Source organism: Ambystoma mexicanum, chromosome 3q (genome assembly GCF_040938575.1).
Source record: "Ambystoma mexicanum isolate Mex_15411 chromosome 3q, UKY_AmexF1_1, whole genome shotgun sequence".
In the NCBI taxonomy this organism is placed as follows: Eukaryota; Metazoa; Chordata; class Amphibia; order Caudata; family Ambystomatidae; genus Ambystoma; species Ambystoma mexicanum.
The window spans coordinates 1,110,756,889-1,110,772,130 of record NC_090926.1 but is presented as its reverse complement, the minus strand read 5'-3'; the positions used below and the strand labels follow the sequence as shown (position 1 = coordinate 1,110,772,130).

General features: G+C 49.5%; 1 protein-coding gene across 2 annotated transcripts in view; it reads right to left on the bottom strand.

Annotated features, from left to right (window-relative positions):
- Positions 1-15,242, bottom strand: part of LOC138447651 (keratin, type I cytoskeletal 15-like) — a 110,132-nt gene that overhangs the window by 66,063 nt on the left and 28,827 nt on the right. For both annotated transcript variants that reach the window (XR_011259920.1, XM_069603875.1), the window contains exon 2: positions 10,581-10,663. Coding sequence is in view for 1 of the 2 variants with exons in the window: in XM_069603875.1 (XP_069459976.1) it covers positions 10,581-10,663 (83 nt within the window). In the remaining variant the exon portion in view is untranslated. The remainder of the gene's footprint in view (positions 1-10,580; positions 10,664-15,242) is intronic.

Genomic DNA, 15,242 nt, shown 5'->3' with positions numbered 1-15,242 from the left:
AGGTCCACTGGTCATTTTCATGTGTCAGGTGTACGTCGGGCTATCGGCAGTTCCGCTTCCTGGCGGGATCATCCGTTCCAGTGAAGCACCACCACGACAGGACTTATAACTTTGAAGGTTGACTATTTTGATTCGCATAACATTGCAGAACCTCCCAGGACACTTCAGTTGCAGCGTGTTGCCTGGGTGACAGCACAGGGCAGGCTCCAGGGCGCAGGCAGGAGAACACAGGTTCGAGGAATGGCCCTCTTCACGGCAAGCAGAACCAGCAGCGACCAGGTCTGGTGTCCAGGCAGCAGTAATGCCTCTTCTGAGGATTGGGTTAGGTACTGGAGAGTCCCAGAGTTCCAGGGACCACAGGTCAGCTCCTCACACCTTTGGTATGTTTACAGGAGTTCCGGGGACCACAGGTCCAGCTCTTCACACCTTTAGTATGGTTGCAGGAGTTCCAGGGACCACAGGTCCATCTCCTCACAACTTTGGTATGGTTGCAGGAGTTCCAGGGACCACAGTTCCAGCTCCTCACACCTTTGGTTTGGTTGCAGGAGTTCCAGGGACCACAGGTCATCTCCTCACACCTTTGGTATGGTTGCAGGAGTTCCAGGGACCACAGGTCAGCTCCTCACACCTTTGGTTTGATTGCAGGAGTTCCCGGGACCACAGGTCCAGCTCCTCACACCTTTGGTATGTTTACAGGAGTTTCGGGGACGACAGGTCCAGCTCCTCACACCTTTGGTTTGGTTGCAGGAGTTCCAGGGACCACAGGTCCAGCTCCTCACACCTTTGGTTTGGTTGCAGGAGTTCCAGGGACCACAGGTCCAGCTTCTCACACCTTTGGTCAGGAGTACTCACACCTTTGGTATGGTTGCAGGAGTTCCTGGGAACACAGGTCCAGCTCCTCACACCTTTGGTTTGGTTGCAGGAGTTCCAGGTACCACAGATCGAGCTCCTCACACCTTTGGTATGGTTGCAGGAGTTCCAGGGACCACAGGTCCAGCTCTTCACACCTTTGGTATGGTTGCAGGAGTTCCAGGGACTACATGTCAGCTCCTCATACCTTTGGTATGGTTGCAGGATTTCCATGGACCACATGCCCAGCTCCTCACACCTTTGGTATGGTTGCAGGAGTTCCAGGGACCACAGGTCCAGCTACTCACACCTTTGGTATGGTTGCAGGAGTTCCAGGGACCACAGGTCCAGCTCTTCACACCTTTGGTATGGTTGCAGGAGTTCCAGGGACCACAGGTCAGCTCCTTACACCTTTGGTATGGTTGCAGGAGTTCCTGGGAACACAGGTTCAGCTCCTCACACCTTTGGTTTGGTTGCAGGAGTTCCAGGGACCACAGATCGAGCTCCTCACACCTTTGGTATGGTTGCAGGAGTTCCAGGGACCACAGGTCCAGCTTCTCACACCTTTGGTTTGGTTGCAGGAGTTCCAGGGACCACAGGTCCAGCTACTCACACCTTTGGTGTGGTTGTAGGAGTTCCAGGGACCACAGGTCCAGCTCTTCACACCTTTGGTATGGTTGCAGGAGTTCCAGGGACCACAGGTGAGCTCCTCACACCTTTGGTATGGTTGCAGGAGTTCCTGGGACCACAGGTCCAGCTCCTCACACCTTTGGTTTGGTTGCAGGAGTTCCAGGGACCACAGATCAAGCTCCTCACACCTTTGGTATGGTTGCAGGAGTTCCAGGGACCACGGGACCAGTTCCTCACACCTTTGGTATGGCCGCAGGAGTTCCAGGGACCACAGGTCGAGCTCTTCACACCTTTGGTATGGTTGCAGGAGTTCCAGGGACCACAGGTCCAGCTTCTCACACCTTTGGTCAGGAGTACTCACACCTTTGGTATGGTTGCAGGAGTTCCAATGACCACATGTCAGCTCCTCATACCTTTGGTATGGTTGCAGGATTTCCAGGGACCACAGATCCAGCTCCTCACACCTTTGGTATGGTTGCAGGAGTTCCAGGGACCACGGGACCAGTTCCTCACACCTTTGGTATGGCCGCAGGAGTTCCAGGGACCACAGGTCGAGCTCTTCACACCTTTGGTATGGTTGCAGGAGTTCCAGGGACCACAGGTCAGCTCCTCACACCTTTGGTATGGTTGCAGGAGTTCCTGGGAACACAGGTCCAGCTCCTCACACCTTTGGTTTGGTTGCAGGAGTTCCAGGGACCACAGATCGAGCTCCTCACACCTTTGGTATGGTTGCAGGAGTTCCAGGGACCACAGGTCCAGCTCCTCACACCTTTGGTTTGGTTGCAGGAGTTCCAGGGACCACAGGACTAGCTTCTCGCACCTTTGGTCAGGAGTACTCACACCTTTGGTATGGTTGCAGGAGTTCCAGGGACCACATGTCAGCTCCTCATACCTTTGGTATGGTTGCCGGATTTCCAGGGACCACAGATCCAGCTCCTCACACCTTTGGTATGGTTGCAGGAGTTCCAGGGACCATGGGACCAGTTCCTCACACCTTTGGTATGGTCGCAGGAGTTCCAGGGACCACAGGTCGAGCTCTTCGCACCTTTGGTATGGTCGCAGGAGTTCCAGGGACCACAGGTCAGCTCCTCACACCTTTGGTATGGTTGCAGGAGTTCCAGGGACCACAGATCGAGCTCCTCACACCTTTGGTATGGTTGCAGGAGTTCCAGGGACCACAGGTCCAGCTCTTCACACCTTTGGTTTGGTTGCAGGAGTTCCAGGGACCACAGGTCCAGCTCCTCACACCTTTGGTATGGTTGCAGGAGTTCCAGGGACCACAGGTCAGATCCTCGCACCTTTGGTATGGTTGCAAGAGTCCCAGGGACCACAGGTCCAGCTCCTCGCACCTTTGGTATGGTTGCAGGAGTTCCAGGGTCCAATGGTCCAGCTCTTCGCACCTTTGGTATGGTTGCAGGAGTTCCAGGGACCACAGGTCCAGCTCCTCGCACCTTTGGTTTGGTTGCAGGAGTTCCAGGGACCACAGGTCCAGCTCCTCGCACCTTTGGTATGGTTGCAGGAGTTCCAGGGACCACAGGTCCAGCTCTTCACACCTTTGGTATGGTTGCAGGAGTTCCAGGGACCACAGGCCAGCTCCTCACACCTTTGGTATGGTTGCAGGAGTTCCAGGGACCACAGGTCCAGTGGCCATTTTCAGGTGTCAGGTGTATGTCGGGCTAGCGGCATTTCCGCTTCCTGGCGGTATGATCCGTTCCAGTGAAGCACCACCATAACAGGACTTATAACTTTGAAGGTTGACTATTCTGACTCCCATAACATTGCAGAACCTCCCAGGACACTTCAGTTGCGGCGTGTTGCCTGGGTGACAGCACAGGGCAGGCTCCAGGGCGCAGACAGGAGAGCACAGGTTCGAGGCATGGCCCTCTTCACGGCGAGCAGAACCAGCAGCGACCAGGTCTGGTGTCCAGGCAGCAGTAATGGCTCGTCTGAGGATTGGGTTAGGTACTTGAGAGTCCCAGAGAGACTACGGAGGTCCAGAGAGAGCAGGACAGCTGAGAGGATAGGCACACCAGTCTAAGGACTCAGACCCTGTTCCAGCCAATAATGATCTACACACAGTACTGGTGGGGTACCTATGTCTGGACCCTGCGAAAGGAAGAGAGCAAATAAGGCAATCGCCATCCTCAAAGTGGAGGAAGACCACCAACCACCCAGATGGCACAAAGAACAGGGCTTGTAACATGAGGAGCAGCCACTTTGAGTATCCAGTGCTCAAAATGCCATTATGGGCCTCATTACAAGTAGGGCGGTAAGGGTTAACGGTCACCGGTAATGAGACCGGTGCCGTTAAACCCTTACCGCCCTACTACGAGTTCCCTTTGCGGGTCCATCCTTAACGCTTGCTTTTAGCAGGTGTTAAGGATGGGACCCGCAAAGGGACTTTAGAGCTAAGAAAGGTAACCTAATTTACGGTACCGTTATTAGCGCCTTTCCCATTCCCATTGAGCCCAATGGGGGCTCAAATGGGAATGGGGAAGGGCCCTGGTGAATGGGGAATTACCGGTCCCGCTAACCTTGGAATGGACTGGTAATTGCTCCATTCCCCAGGGCGGAATCGGAACGAGTTTGGAGGCAGCCATGCCGCAAATAGCGGCGTGGTTACCTCCAACCTCGGAATGAGGCCGTATGACTGTAAACATCCTGGTGCACAATAGTGAACCATAAAAGAACATGACGGGCCTCATTACACGGATGGCGGTAAGGATTTACCTGTACCGGTAAAATACTGGTAAATCCTTACCGCCTTACTATGAGGTCCCTTTGCGGGTTGGGGATTTTTCCGCCTGCTTTTTGCAGGTGTTAAAATCCAACCCGCAAAGGGACCTCGGAGCTAATTACGGCACCGCAAAATTGCGGTGCCGTAATTAGCGCCTTCCCCATTCCCATAGAGCCCTATGGGGCAGAAATGGGAATGGGGAAGAGCAATGGTGGAAGGGGGATTTACCGCCCCTCCAACCTTGGAATCGGGTGGTAAATCCCCTTTCCACCAAGGCGGTGCCGGTATTTTACCGGCATGAGCCATGGCGCTAATAGTGCCATGGCTCACCGCCTACCGTGTAATGAGGCCCACAATCTTAACTGTCATTGGCCTACTCTGTGCATATGAAAAAGGGCAACAAAAGTTCCATACAAATAAATGAAAAAGGGGTACAAAGTGTCCGTGGGGCACTCCACGACAGGTCGGTTCTCCTCCATTTAAGCAAACACAGGTAAAAAGTAATAGGAGAGGCTCTCCCTGTACTGAGAGCCACAGTGACACCCCAGTGCTTCCCAAAGAACACGAGTAAAGGCGACGATTAAGCCTAAAAAGGTCTCACTCACCCAAAAATCAGCCGAAAGTCCAACTCTTTAACAGAAATGTTGGATTCCATTGAAGTCAATGGAGGAAAAGTTGCAAATAGCGAACATTTCCCTAACGCTAAGCAGCAATATTGTTGCTATTTTCATTTTGTCCTTCGTCTGGACAAGAGCAAAGATTTCATAATCTGGCCCTTGTCTCAATTCTGAATTTTGCTAGCAACACCTACAAGAATGCGCTCAATGCTGAATGCTGCTGGCAACACCTGAAAGAATGCGCTCAATTTTGAGTGCTGCTGGCAACTACTGCAAGAATGCACTCAATTCTAAATGCTGCTGGCAACTGCTGCACAAAGTCGCTCAATTCTGAATGCTGCTGGCAACACCTGCAAGAATGCGCTCAATTCTGATTGCTGCTGGCAACTACTGCAAGAATGCGCTCAATTCTGATTGCTGCTGGCAACTACTGCAAGAATGCGCTCAATTCTAAATGCTGCTGGCAACTACTGCAGGAATGCATTCAATTCTGAATGCTGCAGGCAACACCTGCAAGAATGGGCTCAATTCTGAATGCTGCTGGCAACTACTATAAGAATGCACTCAATTCTGAATGCTGCTGGCAACTACTGCAAGAATGTGCTCAATTCTGAATGCTGCAGGCAACCACTGCAAGATTGCGCTCAATTATGAATGCTGCTGGCAACTACTGCAAGAATGCGCTCAATTCTGAATGCTGCTGGCAACTACTGCAGGAATGCGCTCAATTCTGAATGCTGCTGGCAACTACTGCAAGAATGCGCTCAATTCTATATTGATGCTCGCAACTACTGCAGGAATGCATTCAATTCTGAATGCTGCAGGCAACACCTGCAAGAATGCGCTCAATTCTGAATGCTGCTGGCAACTACTGCAGGAATCCGCTCAATTCTGAATGCTGCTGGCAACTACTGCAAGAATTCACTCAATTCTGAATGCTGCTGGCAACTACTGCAAGTATGCGCTCAATTCTGAATGCTGCAGGCAACCACTGCAAGAATGCGCTCAATTATGAATGCTGCTGGCAACTACTGCAAGAATGCACTCAATTCTGAATGCTGCTGGCAACTGCTGCAAGAATGTGCTCAATTCTGAATGCTGCTGGCAACACCTGAAAGAATGCGCTCAATTTTGAGTGCTGCTGGCAAATACTGCAAGAATGCACTCAATTCTGAATGCTGCTGGCAACTGCTGCACAAGGGCGCTCAATTCTGAATGCTGCTGGCAACACCTGCAAGAATGCGCTTAATTCTGATTGCTGCTGGCAACTACTGCAAGAATGCGCTCAATTCTGATTGCTGCTGGCAACTACTGCAAGAATGCACTCAATTCTGAATGCTGCTGGCAACTGCTGCAAGAATGTGCTCAATTCTGAATGCTGCAGGCAACTACTGCAAGAATGCGCTCAATTCTATATTGCTGCTGGCAACTACTGCAAGAATGCACTTATTTCTGAATGCTGCAGCAACTACTGCAAGAATGCACTCAATTCTGAATGCTGCTGGGAACTACTGAAAGAATGCGCTCAATATGGAATGCTGATGGCAACTACTGCAAGAATGCGCTCAATTTTGAATGCTGCTGGCAACACCTGAAAGAAGGCGCCCAATTTTGAGTGCTGCTGGCAACCACTGCACGAATGCACTCAATTCTGCATGCTGCTGGCAACTGCTGCACAAAGGCGCTCTATTCTGACTGCTGCTGGCAACACCTGCAAGAATGCACTCAATTCTGATTGCTGCTGGCAACTACTGCTAGAATGCGCTCAATTCTGAATGCTGCTGGCAACTGCTGCAAGAATGCGCTCAATTCTGAATGCTGCTAGCAACTACTGCAAGAATGCGCTCAATTCTGAATGCTGCAGGCAACTACTGCAAGAATGCACTCAATTCTATATTGCTGCTGGCAACTACTGCAAGAATGCACTCAATTCTGATTGCTGCTAGCAACTACTGCAAGAATGTGCTCAATTCTGAATGCTGCAGGCAACTACTGCAAGAATGCACTCAATTCTATATTGCTGCTGGCAACTACTGCAAGAATGCACTCAATTCTGATTGCTGCTAGCAACTACTGCAAGAATGCGCTCAATTCTGAATGCTGCTGGCAACACCTGAAAGAATCCGCTCAATTCTGAATGCTGCTGGAAACTACTGCAAGAATGCACTCAATTCTGAATGCTGCTGGCAACTACTGCACCAAGGCGCTGAGTTCTGAATGCTGCTGGCAACACCTGCAAGAATCCGCTCAATTCTGAATGCTGCTGGCAACTACTGCAAGAATGCACTCAATTCTGAATGCTGCTGGCAACTACTGCAAGAATGTGCTCAATTCTGAATTTTGCAGGCAACCACTGCAAGAATGCGCTCAATTCTGAATGCTGCTGGCAACTACTGCAGGAATGCGCTCAATTCTGAATACTGTTGGGAACTACTGAAAGAATGCGCTCAATTCTGAATGCTGATGGCAACTACTGCACGAATGCGCTCAATTTTGAATGCTGCTGGCAACACCTGAAGGAATGCGCCCAATTTTGAATGCTGCTGGCAACTACTGCACGAATGCACTCAATTCTGCATGCTGCTGGCAACTGCTGCACAAAGGCGCTCTATTCTGAATGCTGCTGGCAACACCTGCAAGAATGCACTCAATTCTAATTGCTGCTGGCAACTACTGCAAGAATGCGCTCAATTCTGAATGCTGCTGGCAACTACTGCAAGAATGCGCTCAATTCTGAATGCTGCTGGCAACTACTGCAAGAATGCGCTCAATTCTGAATGCTGCAGGCAACTACTGCAAGAATGCACTCAATTCTATATTGCTGCTGGCAACTACTGCAAGAATGCACATAATTCTGATTGCTGCTAGCAACTACTGCAAGAATGTGCTCAATTCTGAATGCTGCAGGCAACTACTGCAAGAATGCACTCAATTCGATATTGCTGCTGGCAACTACTGCAAGAATGCACTCAATTCTGATTGCTGCTAGCAACTACTGCAAGAATGCGCTCAATTCTGAATGCTGCTGGCAACTACTGCAAGAATGCACTCAATTCTGAATGCTGCTGGCAACACCTGAAAGAATCCGCTCAATTCTGAATGCTGCGGGCAACTACTGCAGGAATGCTCTCAATTCTGAATGCTGCAGGCAACTACTGCAAGAATGTGCTCAATTCTATATTGCTGCTGGCAACTACTGCAAGAATGCACTCAATTCTGAATGCTGCAGGCAACTACTGCAAGAATGCACTCAATTCTGAATGCACTGCAAGAATGCACTGAATTCTGAATGCTGCAGGCAACACCTGCAAGAATGCGCTCAATTCTGAATGCTGCTGGCAGCTACTGCAGGAATGCACTAAATTCTGAATGCTGCAGGCAACACCTGCAAGAATGCGCTCAATTCTGAATTCTGCTGGCAACTACTGTAAGAATGCGCTCAATTTTGAATGCTGCTGGCAACTACTACAAGAATGTGCGCAATTCTGAATGCTGCAGGCAACCACTGCAAGAATGCACTCAATTATGAATGCTGCTGGCAACTACTGCAAGAATGCGCTCAATTCTGAATGCTGCTGGCAACTACTGCAGGAATGCGCTCAATTCTGAATGCGGCTGGCAACTACTGCAAGAATGCGCTCAATTCTATATTGATGCTCGCAACTACTGCAAGAATGCACTAATTTCTGAATGCTGCAGGCAACACCTGCAAGAATGCGCTCAATTCTGAATGCTGCTGGCAGCTACTGCAGGAATGCACTAAATTCTGAATGCTGCAGGCAACACCTGCAAGAATGCGCTCAATTCTGAATTCTGCTGGCAACTACTGTAAGAATGCGCTCAATTTTGAATGCTGCTGGCAACTACTGCAAGAATGTGCTCAATTCTGAATGCTGCAGGCAACCACTGCAAGAATGCACTCATTTATGAATGCTGCTGGCAACTACTGCAAGAATGCGCTCAATTCTGAATGCTGCTGGCAACTACTGCAGGAATGCGCTCAATTCTGAATGCGGCTGGCAACTACTGCAAGAATGCGCTCAATTCTGATTGCTGCTGGCAACTGCTGCAAGAATGCACTCAATTCTGAATGCTCCAGGCAACTACTGCAAGAATGCACTCACTTCTGAATGCTGCTGGCAAATGCTGCAAGAATGCACTCAATTCTGAATGCTCCAGGCAACTACTGCAAGAATGCACTCAATTCTGAATGCTGCAGGCAACTACTGCACGAATGCACTCAATTCTGAATGCTGCAGGCAACTACTGCACGAATACCTATCATATTAGTTGTAATATATGACCAAATGCTATATCCCCCCCCCCCCCCGCACCCCATCTCTGCAACATCATCAACTTCTCTCTCATGACCCGTGTAGTTCTACTGGCTTCAAATAGCAATACTAATTCCCCCTATGTGTGTAGCACTGTATGTTGGATGCTTCTAAGCACTGCACTAACAGGTGTCATTACTACCCAATGTGATGGTATTCAATTTCCCGACCTCAAGATACCCAAGGACTGAGTCGGGCTGACAGGTGTCGAAGCAGCGGCCACTGATCAGATGCCAGAGGTAAGTGCTTCAGTTTCACTCACCATTCCCAACTGACCAACTCCCCACTTTCCGTCCCAGCTAAAATACTGGAACATGTCAAACCCCTCCATCCTCCCCCTATGTTTTGCATTGTGATCTGAGCTCTCAAAAATTCACATAAGTAACTTTTTAGGGCTGAATTCGGCAAAACCTGAGATCTTTTCAACTGCCCAATGTTTGTCCCACTGGCATCAAGTGCCGCAGAGCTGGGGAGTGATCATCACTGTGATTGATCGGTGGGTACCAACAGTATTTCAGTAATGCACCCCTGCCTTTTCCACCCCGGGGCTCTGACAACAGTCTTCCCTTTTCAGGATCTCCTCTTGGTTTGCTAACACACTCGTTTCAGCTCAGACTATTTGAGCATCATTTATGTTGATCGCTGCAAGGAATCAAAGACATGACTGTAAAAAAGAGTTTCAAAAGGCAACAGCACGACTCCCACTGGGACTGCAAAGATACACCCACAGCACTGCAGCCTTCTGGAAGCTCCCCTGATACAACCCAAAGCTTTATGCATAGCTCCCTGTGGCTCCCAGGACCTGAAGCCCACTGCAAGGACCTTCATCCACCCAATGCCATCTAGGGGGCTACAGTCCAGTAAAGGGCTTAGGTAACAGTGCCATATGTCAACTGGAAATGCCATAGAGCAAGGCACTGTAACCTGTGGCTCCCCAATTGTTATGGACTACTACTCCCATCTCCCTTGCCATTGGCATACTGGCTAGGGCTGATAGGAGTTGTAGTCCAAAACATCTGGAGAGCCACATGTTGCAGGCACCTGCCATAGAGGATCATCCTATTCTTCCACCCTGCCTGACGACATTTCCTTTTAAGGTCAACAAGTTTAAGAGAAAACCATGGTGCATCACGGGGCGGGCCTTTAGCTTAGCAGGCTGTAAGATACTCATCCAGCCTTTAATTACCACATGACTTAAATGCTGTTTCCCACAATCACAGACCATGGACCCACTCGGCAGTTCCTGGCAGCATGACGTCAGAAAATGTGGGAACATTTTGTCCTATTCCTTTCATGAATAGATGCCATGAAGATGATCCTTATGGCCAAACCGGCCACCAGACCTCCCCCACCAACCACAAAGCACATCCCCGGTGAATTCTGTGCATTGCTCACAAATCGCCAAGGTCTTACTTGGTCCTGAAGTCATCGGCGGTGAGACGGATATTGTCCAACTCCAACGTCTTTTGGCCATTACTGATAATCATGTCCTTGATCTGAAAGATACGAATAAGAGGGAGAGGAGGTGAATAGGAAGGCATGAGTAAGAGGGAGAGGAGGGGAATAGGAAGGCATGAGTAAGAAGGAGAGGAGGTGAATAGGAAGGCATGAGTAAGAGGGAGAGGGGGGGAATAGGAAGGCATGAGTAAGAGGGAGAGGAGGTGAATAGGAAGGCATGAGTAAGAGGGAGAGGAGGTGAATAGGAAGGCATGAGTAAGAGGGAGAGGAGGTGAATAGGAAGGCATGAGTAAGAGGGAGAGGAGGTGAATAGGAAGGCATGAGTAAGAGGCAGAGGAGGTGAATAGGAAGGCATGAGTAAGAGGGAGAGGAGGTGAATAGGAAGGCATGAGTAAGAGGGAGAGGAGGGGAATAGGAAGGCATGAGTAAGAGGGAGAGGAGGTGAATAGGAAGGCATGAGTAAGAGGGAGAGGAGGTGAATAGGAAGGCATGAGTAAGAGGGAGAGGAGGTGAATAGGCAGGCATGAGTAAGAGGGAGAGGAGGTGAATAGGAAGGCATGAGTAAGAGGGAGAGGAGGTGAATAGGAAGGCATGAGTAAGAGGGAGAGGAGGTGAATAGGCAGGCATGAGGAAGAGGGAGAGGAGGTGAATAGGCAGGCATGAGTAAGAGGGAGAGGAGGTGAATAGGAAGGCATGAATAAGAAGGAGAGGAGGTGAATAGGAAGGCATGAGTAAGAGGGAGAGGAGGTGAATAGGAAGGCATGAGTAAGAGGGAGAGGAGGTGAATAGGCAGGCATGAGGAAGAGGGAGAGGAGGTGAATAGGCAGGCATGAGTAAGAGGGAGAGGAGGTGAATAGGAAGGCATGAGTAAGATGGAGAGGAGGTGAATAGGAAGGCATGAGTAAGAGGGAGAGGAGGTGAATAGGCAGGCATGAGGAAGAGGGAGAGGAGGTGAATAGGCAGGCATGAGTTAGAGGGAGAGGAGGTGAATAGGAAGGCATGAGTAAGAGGGAGAGGAGGTGAATAGGAAGGCATGAGTAAGAGGGAGAGGAGGTGAATAGGAAGGCATGAGTAAGAGGGAGAGGAGGTGAATAGGAAGGCATGAGTAAGAGGGAGAGGAGGTGAATAGGAAGGCATGAGTAAGAGGCAGAGGAGGTGAATAGGAAAGCATGAGTAAGAGGCAGAGGAGGTGAATAGGAATGCATGAATAAGAAGGAGAGGAGGTGAATAGGAAGGCATGAGTAAGAGGGAGAGGAGGTGAATAGGAAGGCATGAGTAAGAGGGAGAGGAGGTGAATAGGAAGGCATGAGTAAGAGGGAGAGGAGGTGAATAGGAAGGCATGAGTAAGAGGGAGAGGAGGTGAATAGGAAGGCATGAGTAAGAGGGAGAGGAGGTGAATAGGAAGGCATGAGTAAGAGGGAGAGGAGGTGAATAGGAAGGCATGAGTAAGAGGGAGAGGAGGTGAATAGGAAGGCATGGGTAAGAGGGAGAGGAGGTGAATAGGCAGGCATGAATAAGATGGAGAGGAGGTGAATAGGAAGGCATGAGTAAGAGGGAGAGGAGGTGAATAGGAAGGCATGAGTAAGAGGGAGAGGAGGTGAATAGGCAGGCATGAGTAAGAGGGGGAGGAGGTGAATAGGCAGGAATGAGTAAGAGGGAGAGGAGGTGAATAGGCAGGCATGAGTAAGAGGGAGAGGAGGTGAATAGGAAGGCATGAGTAAGAGGGAGAGGAGGTGAATAGGCAGGCATGAGTAAGAGGGAGAGGAGGTGAATAGGAAGGCATGAGTAAGAGGGAGAGGAGGTGAATAGGCAGGCATGAGTAAGAGGGAGAGGAGGTGAATAGGAAGGCATGAGTAAGAGGGAGAGGAGGTGAATAGGCAGGCATGAGTAAGAGGGAGAGGAGGTGAATAGGCAGGCATGAGTAAGAGGTAGATGAGGTGAATAGGAAGGCATGAGTAAGAGGGAGAGGAGGTGAATAGGAAGGCATGAGTAAGAGGGAGAGGAGGTGAATAGGCAGGCACGAGTAAGAGGGAGAGGAGGTGAATAGGCAGGCACGAGTAAGAGGGAGAGGAGGTGAATTGGAAGGCATGAGTAAGAGGGAGAGGAGGTGAATAGTAAGGCATGAGTAAGAGGGAGAGGGGGTGAATAGGCAGATAGGGTAAATGAGAATGAAATCTAGAAGGAAACTGGTGAAGATGCAAGAACACGTACAGAACAAGCCACTGCAGCGGTGGATATTGGCTGGGCATCTCTACTAGCTGGGGTCTAGATTCCTTAGCGAAGGGATCGTTAGGTGACGGGACGGTCCAGATAAGCAACTGATGGCTTATCTGGGCATCCTGTTCAATGAGGTTACACCAGACCATCAGAATATGGTGGGGACTGAGGAGAGGTCAGGGTGTCCTGCACAACGTTTGATCAGGTGATGTCACTTTTGCTTCGGCTCATTCTTTAATTCAGGTGGAAAAAATGTGGAAATTAAAGGAATCATCATTAAGATGATCATGGTTATATTGTATCTGGTGCCGTGCCCTGTGTGAAGAGAAGTGGGGTTGGAAAGAAGTAACCCTGCTCAGTAACCCTGCTCATTCTGTTTGTTGAAATGATAACTGTTGTTGAAGTGGAAGTGCACATAGAGGTGTACATTGCCATTTGGACATCAGAGGGCAACCTAACACTGATAAATTGCATTAGCTGAGTATGGAAACATACCTAAGCATTTTATATATATATATATATATATATATGTATATATATATTACTGATATTAACCTGTGTGAATAGCTCACCATAAAACTGCGCTATTAGCGCCGGATCATGAGTAGCGGTGCAGCGATACATTTCCATCCCCCTTTGAGTCCATTGGACCCAATGGGGATGGGGGCGCTACTAGCAGCGGTGCATTTAGTGCCACGATAATTTTGCTGAAAAACAGGCAGAAAGTGGTGTATTTTACCTCCAGCAAAAAAGGGTTGATTGTTACTAAAAGAGTAAATTGCACAGAGGGAATCACCTCCACTTGCACTCAAATGCAAAAGGTCCCCCCATGACATTTTAAATGTGTTCACCATATAGTGGACCAGTTAAGAGTAATTGCCTTTACTCTTCACTTTTCTGGTATGTTGGCAGAAAAGTGCAAATGCCTCCATGTCTCCCGCAATAAATGATTGCAGGAGGCATCTACAATGGATCCCTTTGGAAACTGCATGCTTTTTCCAGGTGGTAATTTCAGGCGGACTCCATAGGAATCCATAGTATTACCGAAAGCATGAAATTCCAGCGCAGCAGTAAGGCATTCACTTTTGTCAGGAGGAGTGGAAAATGGAGGAAGGCATATTATGTCCACCCCTCCCTCCATCTCCGCCTGACAAATGCACCAAAATGAAGCGATTGGAAAAAGTGGGCTTAAACAATTTTACAGCCACTTTTTCGAAACTGCACCTGAAAGAAAATGACCCCCAAATGTATTTTATCTTCTTTGTTTGGAAGGAATATATAACACATACAATATATATCAATAAACTTGATTATTATCACTTGGAAGCTATTTCTGGGCACGCTGTAAAACTCTTCCAATGAGTTCCACCAGGAGTTGGTAGGTTTGTGGAATCTATGTGTTCACTGCGCCGTCCGTAACTGCGCCAACGAAAATGTCAACGCCAATTACGGCGCGGTGCAGTGATCAGATAGATCACTTTTGCCTGCAATCCTCCAACCCCCACCCCACTAACCTTTACCGCAGCGCACTTATGTGTACGCTGCCAACTCCCTTGTACCCCTGCAACGTTAGTTCCTCCCACTTATGTGGGACTAGACTGACGCCGCTGGGTACTTTTTTTTCTTTTTCCTGTCCCCCACTTACCATAATCGTAAGCAGCGGACGCCCACACACCCCCAACTCCTGTTAATGCGACCAAGGAGAGCGGGGGACACCCCTGCAGCCCATGCTCTGCTTGGGCACAGTAATGGGGTTGGGATATTTGAAGTGCGCAAAGGTGCAGTTTTCGTACCGAATGACATTGTAGAGTCACAGTAATGGTATGATTGTGGTCTGTGGACACTGCAGAGCCCCATGCAGAAGGACAGTCGGCAGAGCTGGGCATCCAGTACGATTGGGTTTGGAAGCATGTGACAGAAATGTTCGAAGGAGAAAAGACTGAAGATTATTTTTCTGAAATAACCTTCGATCTTTTCTCCCCTGAACATTTCCGACTTGGTCGCGGCCCCACCCACACCCCCAATCCCTCACCCTACTTACCTTGCGGCGGCACACTTTGCTGTGTGCCGCCGACTCGCTGTGTCCCTGTGACGCCCGTTCCCTTTCACTTCCGTGATCGGGAACTGGTGCTGCAGGATCCTTTCCTTTTTTCTTTTTCTTTTTGGGATCAGCTGCAGGGGACACCCTGCATACCCCGCTCACACGCTCACAGTATAGTGAACAAGGGTGCGGGGGACACCCCCGCAGTCCCCGCAGCCCTTAGCACCGAATGGGGGATTTGGTCGAACTTTTGGGCCATTCAGAATTTTCGAACTGCCTAAATTCGTTCAAATCTTCCATTCAGGCATTGTTTGGTGGGCTTTTTTGGATGTTTCCCATGACTGTCATGGAGCCCCATC